This window comes from Camelus bactrianus, chromosome 25, assembly GCF_048773025.1.
Source record: "Camelus bactrianus isolate YW-2024 breed Bactrian camel chromosome 25, ASM4877302v1, whole genome shotgun sequence".
Taxonomy (NCBI): Eukaryota; Metazoa; Chordata; class Mammalia; order Artiodactyla; family Camelidae; genus Camelus; species Camelus bactrianus.
This window is the reverse complement of record NC_133563.1, coordinates 26,534,742-26,550,985: the sequence shown is the minus strand read 5'-3', so window position 1 is coordinate 26,550,985 and position 16,244 is coordinate 26,534,742. Positions and strand designations below refer to the sequence as shown.

Below are 16,244 nucleotides of genomic sequence, written 5' to 3'. Positions count from 1 at the left end.
AAGAACAGTTTACAATTAGGAAGTGATGCTTCCTATCCATGAATGAGTCAAACTCATGAGCTAGGAGTTGAACAACCAAGAGGAAAACTCTGAGAGTCTGGTTTCATTTACCTAAGCTTAACAGAGAAGTTTTGACCACAATCCTGTACTCAGGAACACTTTTAATATTAAGGAAGGTCAGAGTCCAGTTACATGATACTTACAAGATACACTCCTTAAAAAAAAAAAATACCCTGGCACACTGAAAATAGAGTAATAATAATTTTTTTTTAATGCCAGGCAAATGCCTACCAATAAAAAGCTAGTGAGAAAATATGAATATTATACCATAAAGAATTTTAAAGAAAAACATTAATGGGGATAAAGAAGGGTCATATATAATATTAAAAAGAATAAATGTGGAACAGCGCCGTTCTTCTCACAGATTTGAGGGGGTAATGTTAATTTGATTTTTTTTGAATTTATATTAGCATGGAATGGGTTTAGCATTGTTACTTTAAATGAATTAATAATTTTTTAAAATTTTTGAGTTTCAGTGTGTAATATGATAAATATCAATAGATATAACCCACTTTTTTAAAAACAGTTCTTTGGGGGGTCCTCAGTAAAGTTGCACTCTTAACTTTTGAGAATGTAAAAGTGAGATGAAAATGTTTGGGAAAACCACAATTCTATTCAAAATCTCTGCTTTTTTCCCCCTTTCATTTTTCTTCATTTAGAAATCTAACACACAGCAGTTTGAAAGAAAAACCTTATTTTAGTTATTTTTCCATGAATAGCAACATTTAATAGTCACTCTTGTTCCCAATTGCTGATAAAGAAAACCACCTACCTGTATATTTGGAAAATCTTGGTTTTTCATTGGAATAGCATTTAAACTTGAAGGACGTCTTCTATAACTGTGTTTTCCCTGCTCCTTGGCTTGAAGTGAGCAGGTATTTAACAAATACTAAATGTCTCCTCTTTCAGGTAATTAGTATTTACATGGGGATCACGGTTAATCTAGCAGATGCTTGGGAACCTTACAAAGCTGCAAAAACGGCTTTGAACAATACGCTGGACCTTTCCAACGTCAGAGAACAGGTAGGTTCTGGCTAACTGGGAGAATTCTCAAAAAACTGCAAGCCTGCTTTCATGGGGTAGGAAATCCACCTAGTGCATTTCCCAAGGAATTTGGTAGGTGTCCACGTAGACATTTTACTGCAATGATTAATGAAAGGTGAATTTTGCATGTCAGAATAAAACAGATAATTATAGGTTTTTAACTTACATGGGCCATGTAAATGGGAGACTCGGATCCTAAAGAAGAGTCAACACCCTAAGATGAACCAGTGTGACTTTTGGCCCCAACTGACTTCGTTTATGCTTATTACTTAAAGGCTGCGTCTTTATGGACAGAGCTGCCGTCATCAGTAGCGAGAATTTTAATGTTTTCATCACTAGGATGAGTGCTGAAGCTGGTAACTGAATGCAGACAACATACCCTTTCACTGTAATTTAAATTCATCATTTCTGGTGTGGGAAGTTAGCAAAAGTCAGCTCCTTAAAGTTTAAATGGCTACGTTCTGTCTCTCTGATGAGAAACCAGGAAGGAAATACCTGAGTAAAGAGAAGAATCAAAATAAAATCTGTTTATTGGGGAGCATACTTGATACTTCTAAGCAGTAGTTATCTCCCTCAGCCTGGCTGACTGAGTTTTTGAGTTTCCAAGTATGGATAGAATGACATTGACTCAAGGAACTTCAGCATGTTTTATGCAAATAAATTGAATTCCATAAATAATGCACAAAATAATTTCAGTTTTGGCCCGTCTCCTAGAAATATATTAGAGAAAGTGGTGCTTGCGTACTTACTGGTCTCAGAGCATTAATTTTTTATTACTAAAATTCCCTTCCAAAAATGCATTTTCTCATTTGTGACATTGCGAGTTCTTCAGAGGCTTCTGATGAAACATCCTGTGATCATTTTAAACTAACCTCACTAGGTTAATGGTGTTTACCCTTTAACTCTTGCTTTAGGTAAAGGAAAAGGACCAAATTTCCAAAAGGCTGATTAATTCTGATACAATGAGGTGTATTTTTTGTTAAGCTTTTATGTGTAGAAACTCATCTTTTGAGCATCTTTGCTCTGCGTCTTTTGTCGATAATAGCAGGAAGAATGGGAATTTAGCTTCTGCCTTTGTTTCTTTCCATCCAAGTAAAGAATAGAAGGGACCCCAGAACCACCTGCTGCAGTTCTCAGTCTATGTTTGAAGAAACCCAGTACCAGAGGTTAAATCCAAAGTCACACCAGTATTTAATCACAGCAGAACTAGATTTTAGTCTCTTAATTCTAAATCCAGTGCTTTTTTCAAAAATGTCCAATAAACCTCTTGCCCTTGAACCTTATCAGCTAGAGTCCGTATGTTATTTTTCTCATAGAAATGTTATTGTTTGTCAAGGGATTCATTTCAATTCTCTTTTTTATTTGTTTTTTTGGGGGGTGGGGGGGATAATTAGGTTTGTTTATTTTTAGAGGAGATATTGGGGATTGAACCCAGGACCTCGTGCATACTAAGCATGCGCTCTACCACTTGAGCTATACCCTCCCCCAATTCTCTTTTTTTAAATGTAATTCAAGTTTTTTCTTTTCCAAGGCAAGCAGATACGCTACTGTCAGCGAAAGAGTGCACACACAGGTGCAGCAGTTCCTGAAAGAAGGTTACTTGAGGGAGGAGATGGTTCTGGACAACATCCCGAGGCTGCTGAACTGCCTGCGAGACTGCAACGTCGCCATCCGATGGCTGATGCTTCACACGGCGGACTTAGGTACTGCACAGAAGGCGTTCCAACTTGAGATCTACTGCATGATGCGTGGTTCAGCGCTCAGATGAGAATCAAGTTGCTTTTCTAAGTTAAGCACCTTTGTTTCAATTTTCACAAGGCAGTGGCCCACCTGAACAGCCCCTGTGTCAGCTACTGTCAGGTGCTAGGGAATGTGAGGAAATTGACCTCCCATGTTCGAGGAGCTTGTCTCTGGTCAGACTGGGGAGGTTAGATGTGTACCTATGAAAAGGTAGCTGCAGATCTGTGGTGCGCTGAGCAGTGTCACCCCACCCCATCCTCCCTAAGACGTCCGTGGCCTAGTCCCTAGAACCAGGGGGCATGTTATATTGTGGAATTAATGTTGCTAATCAGCTGACCCTAAGTAAAGAGATCAGCCCAGTGGGCCCAGCATAATTACAAGTGTCTGTAAAGCAGGAAGAGGGGAGCAGGAGAGTCAGAACTAGAGAGATGGCATCATGAAAAAGACTCACTAAGTCATTGCTGGTTTTAAAGGTGGAAAGGCCACAGCCAAGGAGTACAGGCAGCCTCTCGATGCTGAAGAGACAAGAAAATGCTTTTCCTCTGGAGCCTCCAGAGCAAGCACAGCCCTGCTGATACTTGATTTTAGCCCAGTGAGACCCATTTCAGACTTCTCACCTCTGGAACTGTAAGAGAAAATATACATCTGTATCATTTGAAGCCACTAAATTTGTTAGTAATTTGTTAGAGTAGCGATAGGAAACTTAAGACAAGGGCCAAGCCAGTACCTAAGAGCCAGATGTGTAGAACAGACAGACGGTGAGGGGGATCTGAGTCCAGAGACCAGAGCAGGAAAGAAACATTGCCTGGGGTGGAGAAGCAGAGGTGGTCCGGGAAGGCTCCACACAGGAGACAGGAGCTGACTGGGCCTTGATAGGATTTTGAAGTAAAAAGCAGAAAAAATTCTAGACTGGAGAAATGATGGAAGAAAAGGTCTGATTTGGGAAGTACAGAAAAACATGGGCCACTGAGTTGAAGAACTGGCCAGACCAGAGTGCTTAATTAAGGTAGACAGAGTCTTAATCTTTTGGGGTGATGGTCCTCTCTGAGAGCCTACTGGCCGTCAAGTTCAGGTGCTTCACAGATGGTGTGACACACCTCCACAGGGCCCATAAGCCCATGACTTTAAAACCCCTGGTTTAATAGTAGAAAAATAAGTGAATTGGACTCACCCCTGAGCTTATTCAGAGCTGACACAGATCCTTATACTTAGTAAATGCTTGGTCAGCATTAATTACTTAGGAGTGCACTCATCCAGAGCTGCACACTCCACCCCCAAGAGATGGGCCATTCAGCGGCCCTGTAAAGCCAAACCTCCACTTTTTGTTTTTCACTCAACAAACTTCTCTTGAGTATCTACCCTGGTACCACTTTCAGCATCACCTTGTTCTTTCAGGTAAGGCTGTGTTTCTCAAAAGTACTGTCCACGCCAGGTAGTTCTGCAGCCTCTCTTGGTGGCATAGTAGCCCCGCCTCCCAATCCTTCCAGGCAAGATGTTACATTTCCGCCAGCCGCCACCTGTTTCTGCTTCCTGTGAGTGGTCAGCAGTGAGAAAAGCAGTTGGACTTCCTCGTCCTTCATCTATTTGAGAGTGTGTGGAATTTCTCCTCAGCCGCCTTTTTCACACTAGAAATCTCCAGCTTCTTAAATCTTTCAGACAAATGCTACTTTCTGAGTTGTTTTTTTTTTCCTTCCCATCATTTTGCTTCTTGGCCTGAATCTCTCTCCAATTTACAGTTTACTCAGCACAAATACCATGGCTGAAGTTTTTAATCATTGAATGGATCTGTTTTTAACTAGTTGAGTTTATGTCTGACATAAACTCCAGTTCTAACCTGAGGATTTCACTACACCGACGCAGCTTGTAATCTTCTTTACCAAAAGCCTTACATTCTGTAGCATATAAACAACTCAAACCCTTGCTTTATCCTGTCATAAAGCAACTGTGGGTGTCCAGTGACTCAGCCTCCTCTTCATCTTCTGGACGACTGTGCCTGACAATTGAGCCTACATTCTGGAAGCCAGCGGCGTCCTGGATGTGTGCCCCTGCTGGGGACAACTTCACCTTGTCAGAGTTCTGTGCTTTTATCTTCAAGCACATCTGTTTTCCATTTCTGTGCCTGGCAATTGTCTGACCTGATTGCACAGGGTCTGGATTTACCAGAAATCATTTGATTTGCCTCTCTGGTTGTGAGTCATACGTGGAAAAAGTAACTGCTCCTTTAGCTTTTATGGTGCATCAGGTATGGTGTGCAGAAAGGAAGGCAGATTTGTCAAAGTCCCGTCTGTTAACCCACTGAAAGCATTTCATTCCTGCTCAGGATGCTTCTGCTGCAGTGCCTTGTAGCTGTTGAAGAAACAGACCCTGAGCCAACATGGGGTGGGCGGGGCCGGCTGGCTACCTAAGCCTGACCCTGAGGTTCCAGGGTTCTAGGATCTGTCCCTCAGTTCTCTGGTTCTGAATTCTTGAGAGTCAGATCTTAGAGGATCAAGCCCTGAGAAAACTGGAACCCAGTCTGGTTTATACTAAGGAACTAACTGTTCATGCACAGTGATGTCTCCTGTCCAAAAATGAAAGCAAATTAATATCGGAAGATTTCTTGTTGAATTAGAATTAATACAAAGACAAGTGGAGCTCCTTCCAAGCTTTGTTTTGTTTTTGTTTTTTAGTTTGGCAAATATGAAGGTATAACTATCTTAACTACTTCTGAAGGATACATAGTAAATCAGAATTCTGCAGTTTCCCATGAAAACCGAGTCCTTCTCCAGGTTGTCAGGAGGCTCCTTCTGACAGAATAATTTGGAAATCAGTATATAAAACAGCCTTGCTCAGGCTTCACCATAACTAAAGTACCAAAAACACCCCTGCAAGGTGCTCATAAAGCATCGTCATTCTATGCATGCTGGACATCCTGAGATGCTGATGGGAGGCCTGGGAAAGCAGGAGTTAGAACATGTGACACTCGAACGACCATCAGGGCCCTTGCACCTTATCACTGTGGACTTTTTAACAATATTCATCATCTTGAAGTTTTTATTTTGACTTTATTTGCAGTCAAAGTAGCTTTTACTTGTAAATATTTTGCCTTGTCCTATTTTCTTATTCTTTCTTAAATAAATCATTGGCCCCATAAACCAATTTCAGCAAATATCAGTATTTTTTTGTTCTATGTACACATCAGATTCAGTGTCATATTTAACAGTTCAGTTGTACTTCCTCCAGCGTAGATGTACTGTAATTTATTTTACCATCTGTTATTGATACACGTTTTGTTTATTATCTTTAAAAGGTTTAGGAGGGAAAATAAAAATGTTTAAGAATTCATCTTAGGTATTACAGATATTTTCTACACATTTAATAAATTGGAAAATCTTTTCTTCCTCTATCTAGCCTGTGACCCAAACAACAAACGCCTTCGTCAAATCAAGGACCAGATTCTAACAGACTCTCGGTACAATCCGAAGATCCTCTTTCAGTTGCTGTTGGATACTGCACAATTTGAGTTTATACTCAAAGAGGTAAAAATATTGAATGAATAATCCCCAAAATCTTCATTTTTTTATGCTGAAAATTTTTTTTTAAGATTAGGATTTAGTAGCTGTGTCTCTGATTCAAACTATAGATTCCAGCTGTCTGAGATAATTCTCATAGGAAAAGGACAGGATTAAACAACAAGCATTTAGTGCCTACAGTCATTAGGGTTACAGTGATGGGGAAAACTGCACACAACTGTGGCAGTTACAGCCTAATGAGGAATGTGAACAGTAATCAGAAAATTATATGGATGAAAATGTAAATAAAAGCTGAGATACATGCTATAAAGGAAAGGAACATAGCATTCTGGGTACCTGAAATAAAGAGTCTTGTCCTAGTTTTGACGACTTCCCTGAGAAGAGAAGCAAGAGCTTCTGTAGGGAACTAAGGAAGGACCTGTCAAAGTTACAAGACAAAGATGAGGAGCATGATGGAGAACAGAGGATGGAACATGTCAGAGTCCTCTTGGACGGGGAAGAGCCTGGCCAGTTCAGTTACCTGAAACACCTGTTGGCTGCAAGGAAGAAAATGCAAGAAAAAGGTGGTACCAAGTGAGGTTGACAGGTGGGCTGGAGACGACCTGTGCTGGCCTTGCAGAATGGCCACAAGAACCTATTGGAAAGGACTTAAGATAGTGGTTTGCATTTGAACAAGGTTGTCTTAAGGACCCCGAGGAATTTGAATTCACTGAAGGAAATTCTGGGCTTGGTCTTAGAGGCATGGAAAGACAATGTCCTCTTGGTTTTAGAGACATGGTCTAGCTTCGCCCCTCCACTTGTACAAAGTAGTAATGCTTAAGAGATGGTATCAGGCTGATGTTGATTTTAGGCACATATTTTGATAATAAATTGGATTTTGCTCGGGCTTTCTCAGTGACCTGCCTAAGCTGGATTTTCTCTTAAATCAGTAAATCTCTTCTGTCTCTTCAACAGATGTTCAAGCAAATGCTTTCAGAAAAGCAAGCCAAATGGGAGCATTACAAGAAGGAGGGCTCCGAGCGGATGACGGAGCTTGCTGATGTCTTTTCCGGAGTCAAACCCCTAACCAGAGTGGAGAAAAATGGTAATTGCTGAAGAAATATTGGTGTGTTTGAAATGTATCCACAGATTGTTGGAAACTGGCAGAGTATGAAGTCGTTCCCGTGTCATTGTATGCTGGGATGTTGTTAATAAAGGTCTGAAGTTTAGTTTCGGCTGCTCTAGCCTTGTGTTCCCTTGAGCAATCTTCATATCCTCTCCAAGCTTCAGGTTTCTTATCTTTGAAATATAAGGTTAGGCTATCACCGGTTCTTACACTCTGGTTCATAGTCTTCAGAGTCATAATCCCCACGCCCCATCCTAGTTTTGCACTAGTATGAAAAACTAGTGTGTCGTTTTTTGTACATTTGAGGGGAGGTACCTATATCTATCATGATCTGTTCAGAAGGATACTTCACCCAAGAATATTAATAACTACTAACATAGGTGATACCTAAGAGTCTGGTTTTCTCATCTTGTTTGGTTCTTTTTCCCTGATGCACCTGCCATCTAGTGGCCAAAGAGGGGACCTGCAGGCTGTTTTGAAACTAAATACAGTTCAAGTTTTGCTTTAATGATTTTAATCCTGCTTCTTTTAGGAAATTTCACCTATAGGAAAATTGTGGTATCACTTCAAATTTTTATATAGATAGGAACATTTCAAGCCCCTGAAAGATCATTTAAAGTGACAGATTAATTTTTAATGCGTAATGTTTGTTTTAACTATCAAATTTATTTCTGATAGTGAGTTATACAGAAGAATTGGCCTGGACAGACAGCTGTGAATATCCTGGCTCTGTCATTTAGTAACTGCGTCACCCAGTGGAGGGGTCTTAATGTCTCTGGGCATCAGCTTCCTTATTTGAGAAGTGGCTTTTAATTCCTACCTCATAGATTTTTGTGAAGATTAAATGAGATGAAGCTTAAAACTATCTGATACACTGAGGGTCCTCAGAGCATGTTAATGCCCTTCCCTGTCTCTACCTGGGAAATGCCAGCTGGTTTGTGTGCAAATGGTGCCTCCTGATCCACCCAGACTTCCTCACGACACTCACCACCCGGACCTCTACCCACGTGTTGGTCGCCTCTTCGCCCTCCCAGATGTTCCATTGTCATTTGCCTCAAAGCCTGTGCTCATGTCTGTCTCTCCATCTAGGGACTGATTATCCTTCTTCCTCCCTCTGCCCATCTAGACCTTTACCCATCCTCGCTTCTCCAGAAAACTCTACCTGTAACTGTGACACATCCTTCAGGTCCTTCCTGGCTCCTCCCACCCCCACTACCATCTTTGCACACATCAGTTTATGCCATGTACTTGGGCCTTTAAACCTTTTCTGCCAAGTATCGTAAGCAAAACTATTTATGTAGACAGTTTCATCTCTCCTATCAAGTCACATGCCCCAGGCATTTTTTGTTATTACTGTTTGGAGAATTCCTGGAAACAATGTTAGGTACCTAGTAAGAGCTAGATTTGTAAAGGATTGTTTAATTACATTAAAAGCTACAACTACGTGAATGCTGGGATGTCAGTGGTCTTGTCTTGTGTTCTCTATTATAGAAATAAATTTTCAGTGGTCTTTTCTTGTTTTTTCTATTAATAGAGAATCTTCAAGCTTGGTTCAGAGAGATCTCAAAACAAATATTGTCTTTAAATTATGATGATTCTACTGCTGCCGGCAGAAAAACTGTGCAACTAATACAGGCTTTGGAAGAGGTAAGGGAAGCCTTTTTCAATGATAGTTCTTGGATCACGAGTCTTACTTTTTAACCTACCCAGCAGTCTGCTCCTAGAGATATATTTAAGAGAATATTTCATCAGAAACAAAAGCAGTATAAATTAATATGTTCACTGTAATACTATATACAGTGTCCTAAAATTGGGAAAATAAATGACAATAGTGAAGAGAATGATAGTAAAAATTATGATACTTCAACACGTAGTCTTGGAAAAATAATTGTGAAGACAGTATAGAAACATTGGGAAAACTATGGTGAGGAGGTAAAAGCAAACACAAAACTGCATTGTGTGCACCATTTTTAGGTTTATAAAAAGTGTGTGCCCTGAAGGAAAAACCTAGAAAGGAAAACACAAAAAATGAAAATACATGTATAATGATCTTATGCTTAAAAGTGATATATTTTCTTTCCTGAAAGAAAAATAGTTTATTTTTTTATCTACTGAAAAATGATTGTACCAGAAAAAAATTGTTATACCTTCACACTGTTAAAATTTTAATTGTATGTTTAACCAGGAAAATAAACAAAAGCATTAGAATTGCATATCCTCTATTATATAAAACATCATCCCTCTTCATGTGGAACCCAGTTCAATAGTATAAATGGACATTAATGCTTTTTTCATTTGGCAGACTTTCTTATAGGCTTTTTCTTATTTTTACAAGGTTTTTAGGAGGCCACTCTTACGGCAACACAGTATAATGCTCCGTTGTTAGCATGCCAGTTTCCCTAGCCATTCCAGAACAATTGCTCACTTATGCTATTTCCATTTTGGTGGGTTTCTTTTCTTTTCTTTTCTTTTCTTTTTTTTTTTTTAATTTTCCAGCTTATAGTACCACTACAAACAACTTTGTAAATCTTAGGTACTCTTTATCTTTTGCATTATTTATTTTGGCATATTGAAGCACCCTTGAATTATATACTTTAAAATGCCAGAACCACTGTGGAACCATTATTTTGTTTTAAAGAGCACATCAAAAGAACTTCAAAATGTGTAAGTGCGAGCACCTTGGTTGTAACATGACTTATTTTGCTTTTTAGCAATCCTGCAAGTCTTCAGAATTAAGAGGATTTTCCAAAACATGTTTATTGATACTGAAATGGAAAACGGGTGTCTGCTTATTATATCATATTTGTACAGGATAAGAAATAGTAGGACATTTTCTAATCTTTGAAATGTACGCATTGTTTTCTGACTTGGCGTACAGATTTCTGAAGATATAATTTGAAATAAGAATTTTGCCAAGAAATTCTTAGCACATAGTATGCTTTATTTGAACTATCTTCAAGGAAAAATGAACACCATGCAGGCCATTCAGAATTTTAAAATTCGATGTGTTTATGTAACTCAGGTTCAAGAGTTTCACCAGTTGGAATCAAATCTGCAAGTGTGTCAGTTTCTTGCTGATACTCGCAAGTTTCTCCACCAAATGATCCGAACCATTAACATCAAAGAGGAGGTCCTGATCACAATGCAGATCGTTGGGGACCTTTCTTTTGCTTGGCAGTTAATTGACAGGTAATGTGGACAGCCTGACATTTGTCCTCAGTGAAGGCCACTATGACTGTCCTCTTACCATTGATCTCTTTTTACAGTTTCACCTCTATCATGCAAGAGAGCATAAGGGTAAACCCATCCATGGTTACGAAACTCAGAGCTACGTTCCTAAAGGTAAGCAAATAACAGTAAGAACACACTCTTAGCTACCAGGGAAGAGTTGGCCTTTTTATGGACTGAAAATTGTTAGCAAATTTTTCAGGAGAGCATTGTTGCAAAAGATGCCAGAAATACTTAAAGTATTTGAATTAAAGCATTATTGAATTAATAATAGAAGTTGGAGTGTCTTACAGAAAATTGTTTTTAAATGAAGAAAAAGATTTTTTTTAAGTTTTACCAGTGTACTAAAAATGTGCATCCTAGACATAAGTTAAATCCTTTTACTTTATTCCCTAGACATAAATTAAACCCTTTTACTTATACATTAAAAAAGTCTTGTTGCAGGAGCAGGGTATAGCTCAAGTGGTGGAGTGCATGCTTAGCATGCACGAGGTCCTGGGTTCAATCACCAGTACCTCCATTAAAAAAAAAACTTATAATAAATAAATAGATAGACCTAATGACCTGCCCCCCCAAAAAAAATATCAAATTAAATTAAAAAAAATTCTTGTTGAGCCTCTGCAGCAATGTAGGATCTCCTCTAAAGGTTAGATAATCATGGTGAACAGCAAAAGCATAGATTGGCTCTTCTTGCAAGGTGATTTCATTTGGTGATAAATGAACAGATAGTTTTCTCAGCATCTTCTGGTAGAATTACCATATATATCAGTTCTGAGGTGCACTTTGATATGTTAACATCTCTGTAACTGTGTTGGGTTGTATAATTGACAACATGTCTTAGTTTAGTTGTCAGCATGTTTTTTCTTTTTGAGGAATACATAAAATAATGGCACTTTTTACACACCGTGACATCTTAGATTAGACTCAATACAGTAGCCCATCAATCAGAGTGTCTGATTTCCATAGAGGAGTAGCTGCCTTCTGTAGTGCAGTTGCTCAAACTTGAGCCAGAAGGAAATCACTCGAAGGGCTCATCACAACAGAGATTGCTGGGCCCCACCCCCAAGGTCTCTGGTTAAGCAAGTCTGGGTGGGGCTGAGAATCAGCATCCCTAACAAGATCCTAAGCGATGCTGATGCTGCTGTCCAGGGACCACAGTTTGTGAACCACTGCTGTAACAGATGGATGGCTGTCATTAAAAAAAAAATTGTTGTTGACAGAAACTATTAATGACATTGATGAAGTTTAGTGGTGGTTGCCCTCTTTTGGGCAAAGCCCAAGAGCTTTGTTGTATGTTACTATTTCTGGAAAGAGAAATTGCCAGGACTTTTTGAAACAAAGAAACAGGTATGTCTTACTTCCTTCCAGCTTGCCTCTGCCCTTGACCTGCCTCTTCTTCGTATTAATCAAGCAAACAGCCCTGACCTTCTCAGTGTATCCCAATATTATTCTGGCGAGTTGGTGTCCTATGTGAGAAAGGTAAGAAATGCATCAAGGTGATATTTATTTTAATGGCGAACTAACTGCTGTTTTAAATACAAATGATGTGCTTGGGGCCCTATGAAAGATACACCTGTGTTTCTTTCCCTTTTTCTTAATTTGATTCCAGAAATTTACAATACCTGAAAATAAACTTATTGGTACTGTGGGTATGCAAATGTGTTGTTACTTTCAAAGAACTTTTATACCTAATTTTTAAATGCTGATGGTATTAACTCCCATTTTATGGGTGTAGAAACTGAGAAATAGGAGATTTTGGTGGCATCTTCAAAGTCATATTTGGTAAAAAGAACTGTACCTAGATCCGGCATATCCTGATTGAAACTTAACCAAAGTTTTCAGGAGAATTTTGGTCCTTGTTTTAATAACTTATGGTGTAGCCTAAAGCCAAACAGGCCTGGATTCAAAATGTTCTCATGTCACAGACTAGCTGATGTCCTACAGCCGTGTTGCTTAACATCTCTGAACCTCGGTCTTCTAAAAATTTGTAAAGTGGAAGTGATACATCTTTTACAGCATTTCTATGAGAACTAGCTTTAATATCCTGTGAACAATTAATGTTTGAAGGACTGTGGCTCTGTGCCTGAGAGTGATTATTAAAATAGCTCATACACACTATATACATATAAAATAAACAAGGACCTACTGTATAACACAGGGGACTATATTCAATAGCTTATAATCACCTATAATGAAAGAATATATATATGTATCACTGAATCACTATGCTGTCCACCTGAAACTAACACAACATTGTAAATCAACTATACTTCATTTTAAAAAAGTAATAGCTCTTGTGCGTCCCTCCACATCCCTTCCTGCAGACAGGTGGCTGTTTGCACACACGGGCACCCTTCTTACTGTCGTCCCAGCAATAATCAGCTCAGAGAAATGAAACAGATGTTCATTTGTTTTTCCTCTTCTCCCTTTCATTAAAGGTTCTGCAGATCATTCCAGAAAGCATGTTTACTTCTCTTCTAAAGATCATCAAGCTTCAGACGCACGATATCATCGAAGTGCCGACCCGCCTGGACAAAGACAAGCTGAGGGACTATGCTCAGCTCGGCCCGCGATACGAGGTGGCGTGTCCCTTTGACTTCTGCCTTTTGATGGTTAAACCCCAAAACCATGAATGAACTATCACTTTTGAGTCTGGGTTGCGTGCCGTATCCCCAGGACCACCAGATCAATCCTGATTCATTTTTCTATGCTGTCAGTGATAACCAGGTTTTGCCACTTTAGTGCAGTCATACCTTCCTTCATTACATCATCCTGATGTCCTTTAAGGCTTTGACTGCCTTCCTGTCCTCAGAGGGAGTGGAGCTCAGCTGGTCATGTTTCTTTGGAACAGTGTTGGTGTATCAGCCCTTTTTCTCTTTGGGCACATTACCTAGACTTTCCCCATTCAAGTTCCCACTTTGAACATTGAGCCAGTGGTTCAAAATAATCTGTATTCCATGAGGCCACTTCCTACAGCCAGACTTTGAAGCCCACTCCATGGTTATGCAGCTTCAGAAGCTGCTTTTCCCAAACATCTCTGCTTTTCTTTCCCCCTGAACTTAAAGATGTGAAAAATACAATCAAATGAAATTTGAAAATGTGATCTCCCTCTGGCATCAATTTCACCACCTTGCCATGAGCCTTTTCTTTTTGGAAGGGATCCTCTGTATCAGTGAGCCCTGCCTTCATCTTGCGCGTGAGCTACTGAGGCCCAAAGGAGGGGAAATCGTTGGTCAAAGGTTTAAGAGCAATTGAATGTCTTCTGGCTCAGTCACTCAGTATGACTAACAGTGGTCAACAACAGAGAGCCTCATTTCTGCCCAGGGCGTGAGCACACAGGTGTCCTAAAACTGCACACCTGTTCTGATGTCTTAGCTCATTCCAGAGCTATCAGCCCATTATTTTATCTTCCCGTAGAAGCATTGAGTCTTTTATGAGAATTATTTCATTAACCTCTTTTTCTTTGTTAAAGGTTGCCAAGCTTACTCATGCTATTTCCATTTTTACTGAAGGCATCTTAATGATGAAAACAACTTTGGTCGGCATCATCAAGGTAATGGTTTTAATGCTGGTCTGCGTGGCCTTGTAGTAAGACTGTCGTTTGGATGACTGCGGAATTTGCCCCGTGGGATAGTGTTCTCTTATGTCCCTTGCTGTCTCGCGTGCATTGACAGAGGAAGAGAGAGCATTGTAATCCTTATTTTTCATAACACCAAAGGGTTTCTCAACTCTGACAAAAATCCATTTTATTGACTCTTTGTAATAAGAAAGAAAATAAAATAGTTCAGTTCCCTTAGGCAAAGCAGCTTGTTTGCTTACTTCCTCCCCGCTCTTTCCCTACCCTTCTTGCTTTTTAGTATTTTTGTGCTGCACCCCAGGTTCAGAAAGCTGAGATTGCGTACCGCTCTGACCACAGGCCATTGCCATCACTGCACGCTCAGCTCTTATTTTTTTCTGTCTTTTCTGGATACAACACCAATTCCCATGTCCCATTGCAGCCACTCTGTATATTTGATTTCTGTCTGTAAATATGCAACATCCTTATTTTTAGCAAGTGGTGTTATTTTATGCGTGCACGTGCTTTTGATTTATCCAAATCCATATTGTGCCTTAAATCTCGTTTTTCCAACTCTTCCTACTAGTTAGTGCTTTTGAAATTTATTGATGTTGCTGTGGGTCAGAGTTGGTTACTTCTTACTGCTGCAGAGAATTCCACGTTGTACTTAACCGTTATATCCATGCTGCTCATTTTCACACCTGTGCTTCCATTATCGTAAACAACGTAAAGGTGAGCATCTCTGAACGTGTCCTCACCGCAGACCTGTGCAAGAATCGCTCCGAAATCCGCCTGCCCGGGAGTGGGCAGCTGAGTCTTAGGGCAAACTGATACTTAATTTGTCTCGGTACTGCCAGCTTGCCTTCTGACATGACTTGTTTCCTGGGTATCTCCCCCATTTTTGCCAATACTTGCCATTATCCACTTTCTAATTTTTGTTCTCCACAGGCATGTAAAGTGATATCTCATTGCTCTATTCATTTGTCATCCTCTGATGACTAGCAATGTACCCACACACATAGTTCACGGCGCTTTTGTTTAATTTTTCATTTATCTGACATCAGTAGAATCTTAACATTTCTCCTTTTTACAAAAAATTGTCATTGCATTGCCAGATACAACATTTGTGTTAATGAAATCCTGGAAAATACAGGAAATGAACCTAAATAGAAACAGAACTTTACTGTGTGGTGTCTGGAAGTGTGTTAAAGAAATACCATTGTAGCCCTGGAATCATAACCGAATCTGTTAAACATGGTTTAGGCCTGGTGCCAGTTTCATTCAGTTGATTTGCAGAGAGTATACACACGGGTTATCCCTCCTGCCTCATCTATAAAGTGATGATAAATCCTAGGACCAGATTAGTCTTACATGCAAAATGACCCATATAGGAAGGATGTCATAAAACCTAGTAATTAGCAATAATTATCAAAGGAAGAACTGCTTAGGAAAAAATGTAAATCTTTTGCTAGAACCCTTCAGATCGTAAGAGAAGAGAGAGTATCATCCTGACCTCATCCAACCTCAGTGGACTGTCTCTGCCAGTCTAACTCAGGGTTTTTTGTGGGTACCTCTGGCCTTCACCAACCTTTAACCTTTGAATGTTAAGGATCTATTTCAAACACTTAAAAGGGTTTCAGTTCACCCTGGTTAATGTGACTTAGAACAAGTGGGAAATACACAGAGATAGACATATAATGTTCATAGTTAGATGTCACCAAAAAAATAGACATAGTTTAAACATTAGTGAGTAAGAGAATGGCCAAATAAATTATGAGGCATTCATACCATGGATTGCTTTGCTGCCTAAAAATTCAAAAATAATTTGGCCCTAGAAGATTTCCAAAACAAAGTGAGGAAAGCAAATTGCAGAACGATGCTTATGTATATGTATTATGATCTCATTTAGATTTTTAAGTTGAATATATTTAAGGACAAACACTTAACATAAATAATAGAGAAAGATCTGAAGGAGCCATGGGAGAACTGTTAACTGTCG

At 39.5% G+C, this 16,244-nt stretch overlaps 1 protein-coding gene across 1 annotated transcript in view; it reads left to right on the top strand.

The window, feature by feature from the left end:
- The window catches only part of WASHC5 (WASH complex subunit 5), a 45,136-nt gene that overhangs the window by 12,373 nt on the left and 16,519 nt on the right, over window positions 1–16,244 (top strand). Inside the window, exons 8-17 of the mRNA XM_074353049.1 lie at window positions 970–1,083; window positions 2,636–2,807; window positions 6,235–6,362; window positions 7,311–7,440; window positions 8,996–9,108; window positions 10,484–10,650; window positions 10,728–10,803; window positions 12,058–12,168; window positions 13,128–13,268; window positions 14,162–14,242. Coding sequence (XP_074209150.1) covers window positions 970–1,083; window positions 2,636–2,807; window positions 6,235–6,362; window positions 7,311–7,440; window positions 8,996–9,108; window positions 10,484–10,650; window positions 10,728–10,803; window positions 12,058–12,168; window positions 13,128–13,268; window positions 14,162–14,242 — 1,233 coding nt within the window. The remainder of the gene's footprint in view (window positions 1–969; window positions 1,084–2,635; window positions 2,808–6,234; window positions 6,363–7,310; window positions 7,441–8,995; window positions 9,109–10,483; window positions 10,651–10,727; window positions 10,804–12,057; window positions 12,169–13,127; window positions 13,269–14,161; window positions 14,243–16,244) is intronic.